Source organism: Palaemon carinicauda, chromosome 6, assembly GCF_036898095.1.
Source record: "Palaemon carinicauda isolate YSFRI2023 chromosome 6, ASM3689809v2, whole genome shotgun sequence".
Taxonomy (NCBI): Eukaryota; Metazoa; Arthropoda; class Malacostraca; order Decapoda; family Palaemonidae; genus Palaemon; species Palaemon carinicauda.
In genome coordinates this window covers 37,567,048-37,572,666 of record NC_090730.1, presented here as the reverse complement: position 1 = coordinate 37,572,666, position 5,619 = coordinate 37,567,048, and the positions used below count along the sequence as shown (strand labels likewise).

Here is a 5,619-nt window from a genome sequence, read left to right as displayed (position 1 = left end):
TGTGGGACGGCATTATGCTAGGATATAGGGGTATTGAATGACTGTGGGACGGCATTATGTTAGTATATACGAGTATAGAATGACTGTGGGATGGCAATATGCTAGGATATAAGAGTATAGAATGACTGTGGGACGGCATTATGCTAGGATATACGAGTATAGAATGGCTGTGGGACAGCATCATGCTAGGATATACGAGTATAGAATGACTGTGGGAAGGCATCTTGCTAGGATATATGAGTATAGAATGACTGTGGGACGGCATCATGCTAGGATATACGAGTATAGTATGACTGTGGGACGGCATCATGCTAGGATATACGAGTATAGCATGACTATGTGACGGCATCATGCTAGGGTATACGAGTATAGAATGACTGTGGGACGGCATTATGTTAAGATATACGAGTATAGAATGACTGTGGGACGGCATGACTGTGGGACGGCATTATGTTGAGATATACGAGTATAGAATGACTGTGGGACGGCATTATGCTAGGATATACGAGTATAGAATGACTGTGGCACGGCATTATGCTAGGATATACAAGTATAGAATGACTGTGGGACGGCATTATGTTAAGATATACGAGTATAGAATGAATGTTTGACGGCATTATGCTAGGATATACAAGTATAGAATGACTGTGGGACGGCATCATGCTAGGATATACGAGTATAGTATGACTGTGGGACGGCATCATGCTAGGATATACGAGTATAGAATGACTATGTGACGGCATCATGCTAGGATATACGAGTATAGAATGACTGTGGGACGGCATTATGCAAGGATATACGAGTACAGAATGACTGTGGGACGGCATTATGCTAGGATATACGAGTATAGAATGACTGTGGGACCACATTATGTTAGTATATACGAGTATAGAATGACTGTGGGATGGCATTATGCTAGGATATAAGAGTATAGAATGACTGTGGGACGGCATTATGCTAGGATATACGAGTATAGAATGGCTGTAGGACGGCATCATGCTAAGATATACGAGTCTAGAAAGGCTCTGGGACGGCATCATGCTAGGATATACGAGTATAGAATGACACTGGGACTGCATCATGCTGGATATACGAGTATAGAATGACTGTGGGACGGCATCATGCTAGGATATACGAGTATAGAATGACTGTGGGACGGCATCATGCTAGGATATAAGAGTATAGAATGACTGTGGGACGGCATCATGCTAGGATATACGAGTATAGAATGACTGTGGGACGGCATTATGTTAAGATATACGAGTATAGAATGACTGTGGGACGGCATGACTATAGGACGGCATTATGTTGAGATATACGAGTATAGAATGACTGTGGGACGGCATTATGCTAGGATATACGAGTATAGAATGACTGTGGCACGGGCATTATGCTAGGATATACAAGTATAGAATGACTGTGGGACGGCATTATGTTAAGATATACGAGTATAGAATGACTGTTTGACGGCATTAGGCTAGGATATACGAGTATAGAATGACTGTGGGACGGCATTATGCTAGGATATACGAGTATAGAATAACTCTCGGACCGCATCTTGTTAGTATATTCAAGTATAAAATTACTGTGGGACGGCATTATTCTTGGATATACGAGTATAGAATGACTGTGGGACGGCATTATGCTAGGATATACGAGTATAGAATGACTGTGGGACGGCATTATGCTAGGATATACGAGTATAGAATGACTGTGGGACGGCATTATGTTAGGATATGCGAGTATAGAATAACTCTGGGACCACATTCCTTTAGGATTTACGAGTATGGAATAACGATGGGACCGCATTCTGTCAGGATATTCAACTATAGAATGACTCTGGGACAAAATTCTCTCAGGATATTCGAGTATAGAATGACTGTGAGACAAAATTCTGTCAGGATATACGAGTATAGAATGACTGTGGGACGGCATTATGTTAGTATATACGAGTATAGAATGACTGTGGGACGGCATTATGCTATTATTATTATTATTATTATTACTATCCAAGCTACAACCCTAGTTGGAAAAGCAAGATGCTATAAGCCCAGGGGCTCCAACAGGGAAAAATAGCCCAGTGAGGAAAGGAAATAAGGAAATAAATAAATGAAGAGAACAAATTAACAATAAATCATTCTAAAATAAGAAACAAGGTCAAAACAGACATGTCATATAATAAACTATCAACAACATCAAAAACAAATATGTCATAAATAAACTATAAAAAGACTATGTCCGCCTGGTCAACAAAAAAGCATTTGCTCCAACTTTGAACTTTTGAAGTTCTACTGATTCAACCACCCGATTAGGAAGATCATTCCACAACTTGGTCACAGCTGGAATAAAACTTCTGGAGTACTGCGTAGTATTGAGCCTCGTGATGGAGAAGGCCTGGCTATTAGAATTAACTGCCTGCCTAGTATTACGAACAGGATAGAATTGTCCAGGGAGATCTGAATGTAAAGGATGGTCAGAGTTGTGAAAAATCTTATGCAACATACATAATGAACTAATTGAACGACGGTGCCCGAGATTAATATCTAGATCAGGAATAAGAAATTTAATAGACCGTAAGTTTCTGTCCAACAAATTAAGATGAGAATCAGCAGCTGAACACCAGACAGGAGAACAATACTCAAAACAAGGTAGAATGAAAGAATTAAAACACTTCTTCAGAATAGATTGATCACCGAAAATCTTGAAAGACTTTCTCAATAAGCCTATTTTTTGTGAAATTGAAGAAGACACAGACCTTATATGCTTCTCAAAAGTAAATTTACTGTCGAGAATCACACCTAAAATTTTGAAAGAGTCATACATATTTAAAGAAACATTATCAATACTGAGATCCGGATGTTGAGGAACCACCGTCCTTGACCTACTTACAATCATACTTTGAGTTTTGTTAGGATTCAACTTCATACCCCATAATTTGCACCATGCACTAATTCTAGCTAAATCTCTATTAAGGGATTCACCAACCCTAGATCTACATTCAGGGGATGGAATTGATGCAAAGAGAGTAGCATCATCTGCATATGCAACAAGCTTGTTTTCTAGGCCAAACCACATGTCATGTGTATATAGTATGAAAAGTAATGGGCCAAGAACACTACCCTGTGGAACACCGGATATCACATTCCTATAATCACTATGGTGCCCATCAACAACAACTCTTTGAGATCTATTACTTAAAAAATCAATAATAATGCTAAGAAACGACCCACCCACTCCCAACTGTTTCAGTTTGAAAACAAGGGCCTCATGATTAACACGGTCAAAGGCAGCACTAAAATCAAGGCCAATCATACGAACTTCCCGACCACAATCAAGGGATTTCTGTACAGCATTGGAGATTGTAAGAAGGGCATCACATGCTCCAAGGCCTTTACGAAAACCAAATTGCAAACTAGGGAAGAGATGATTACCTTCAGCAAACCTATTAAGACGTTTTGCCAGAAGACGTTCAAAAACTTTAGATAATATGGGAGTTATGGAAATTGGGCGGTAATCAGTGGGATTTGAGCTACCACAAACACATTTACATAGAGGAGTAACATCATGCTAGGATATACGAGTATAGTATGACTGTGGGACTGCATCATGCTAGGATATACGAGTATAGAATGACTGTGGGACGGCATCATGCTAGGATATACGAGTATAGAATGACTGTGGGACGGCATTATGTTAAGATATACGAGTATAGAATGACTGTGGGACGGCATGACTGTGGGACAGCATTTTGTTAGGATATAAGAGTATAGAATGACTGTGGGACGGCATTATGCTTGGATATACGAGTATAGAATGATTGTGGGACGGCATTATGTTAGTAAATACGAGTATGGAATGACTGTGGGACGGCATTATGCTAGGATATAAGAGTTTAGAATGACTGTGGGACGGCATTATGCTAGGATATACGAGTATAGAATGACTCTGGGACGGCATTATGCTAGGATATACGAGTATAGAATGGCTGTGAGACGGCATTATGCTAGGATATACGAGTATAGAAAGGCTGTGGGATGGCATCATGCTAGGATATACGAGTATAGAATGGCTGTGGGACGGCATCAAGTTAGTATATACGAGTATTGAATGACTGTGGGACGGCATTATGCTAGGATATACGGGTATAGAATGACTGTGGGACGGCATTATGTTAGTATATACGAGTATAGAATGACTGTGGGATGGCATTATGCTAGGATATAAGAGTATAGAATGACTGTGGGACGGCATTATGCTAGGATATACGAGTATAGAATGGCTGTGGGACAGCATCATGCTAGGATATACGAGTATAGAATGACTGTGGGAAGGCATCTTGCTAGGATATATGAGTATAGAATGACTGTGGGACGGCATCATGCTAGGATATACGAGTATAGAATGACTGTGGGACGGCATCATGCTAGGATATACGAGTATAGAATGACTGTGGGACGGCATCATGCTAGGATATACGAGTATAGTATGACTGTGGGACTGCATCATGCTAGGATATACGAGTATAGAATGACTGTGGGACGGCATCATGCTAGGATATACGAGTATAGAATGACTGTGGGACGGCATTATGTTAAGATATACGAGTATAGAATGACTGTGGGACGGCATGACTGTGGGACAGCATTTTGTTAGGATATACGAGTACAAAATGACTGTGGGACGGCATTATGCTAGGATATACGAGTACAGAATGACTGTGGGACGGCATTATGTTAAGATATACAAGTACAGAATGACTGTGGGACGGCATTATGCAAGGATATACGAGTACAGAATGACTGTGGGACGGCATATGTTAAGATATACGAGTATAGAATGGCTGTGGGACGGCATGAATTTATGATCTAATCAAGCGACCGGATATTCCGCCACGTTTGTCTGTTTTGGACAACTTGTTAGAGTTCATCAAACAAGTCAGAGTTTCCGACTCTCTGATACTCCATTCTATCATCAGACGTCTTCTTTTTTTTGTATATTTCTAATCATTGCTCATAAAAGGTGGCCCTTTCATTTACTCATGAGACCAGTAAATGATAACATGCTTCATCTTACCTCAGACATCAAAGTTTGTGACCTTTTGAAGCTTATCATCTCTGCATCAAAAGCTGATCTGGAATTAATAAGGCTAATGCTTCTGGTGCAGTTCTTGATGAAGTTACGTTGGCGAGGATCTGGCGAATGTCAAACGACGGAAAGGAAAAGAAAACGAAATAAGAAAACGATGAGAGAGAGAGAGAGAGAGAGAGAGAGAGAGAGAGAGAGAGAGAGAGAGAGAGAGAGAATTGTCTACTGAATTCTATAAATTCACTTTATTACTACTTATAAGAAATAACTTTGCAATCTTAAATGATAGACCAAATCTTTTAATAGATTTTGGTTCAATAACTCATAATTCTTATCAACATCATAATGCGTGAAAAAGAAAAAGAAAAGAAAAGAAAATCATGTTGTCCTCCATAGCTTTTCAGTTCTTCTCTGTGAGGCTCAGTTAGAGGAGAGAATTTATTACACAAGCAAAAAATGCTGATCCAGCAAAGCTTTTCCAGGGATGTACAAAAGGAATACAAATATGATGTGTTCCAACACACGATGGCTGTA

General features: G+C 39.8%; 3 protein-coding genes across 3 annotated transcripts; all 3 read right to left on the bottom strand.

The window, feature by feature from the left end:
• Window positions 1–395: 395 nt before the first annotated feature.
• On the bottom strand, window positions 396–1,082 carry LOC137642951 (guanine nucleotide exchange factor subunit RIC1-like). The gene is made up of 2 exons (XM_068375814.1): window positions 507–1,082; window positions 396–419 (listed from the first exon to the last, which is right to left on the bottom strand). Exons 1-2 carry the CDS (start codon window positions 1,080–1,082, stop codon window positions 396–398), a joined length of 600 nt encoding a protein of 199 aa, XP_068231915.1.
• Window positions 1,079–3,689, bottom strand: LOC137642950 (guanine nucleotide exchange factor subunit RIC1-like). Its single transcript, XM_068375813.1, has 3 exons — window positions 3,541–3,689; window positions 1,376–1,879; window positions 1,079–1,232 (listed from the first exon to the last, which is right to left on the bottom strand). Exons 1-3 carry the CDS (start codon window positions 3,687–3,689, stop codon window positions 1,079–1,081), a joined length of 807 nt encoding a protein of 268 aa, XP_068231914.1.
• A 4-nt stretch (window positions 3,690–3,693) lies between these two features.
• On the bottom strand, window positions 3,694–4,629 carry LOC137642948 (uncharacterized). The gene has a single exon (XM_068375812.1). The coding sequence runs from the start codon at window positions 4,627–4,629 to the stop codon at window positions 3,694–3,696; it is 936 nt and encodes a 311-aa protein (XP_068231913.1).
• Between the last annotated feature and the right edge of the window lie 990 nt (window positions 4,630–5,619).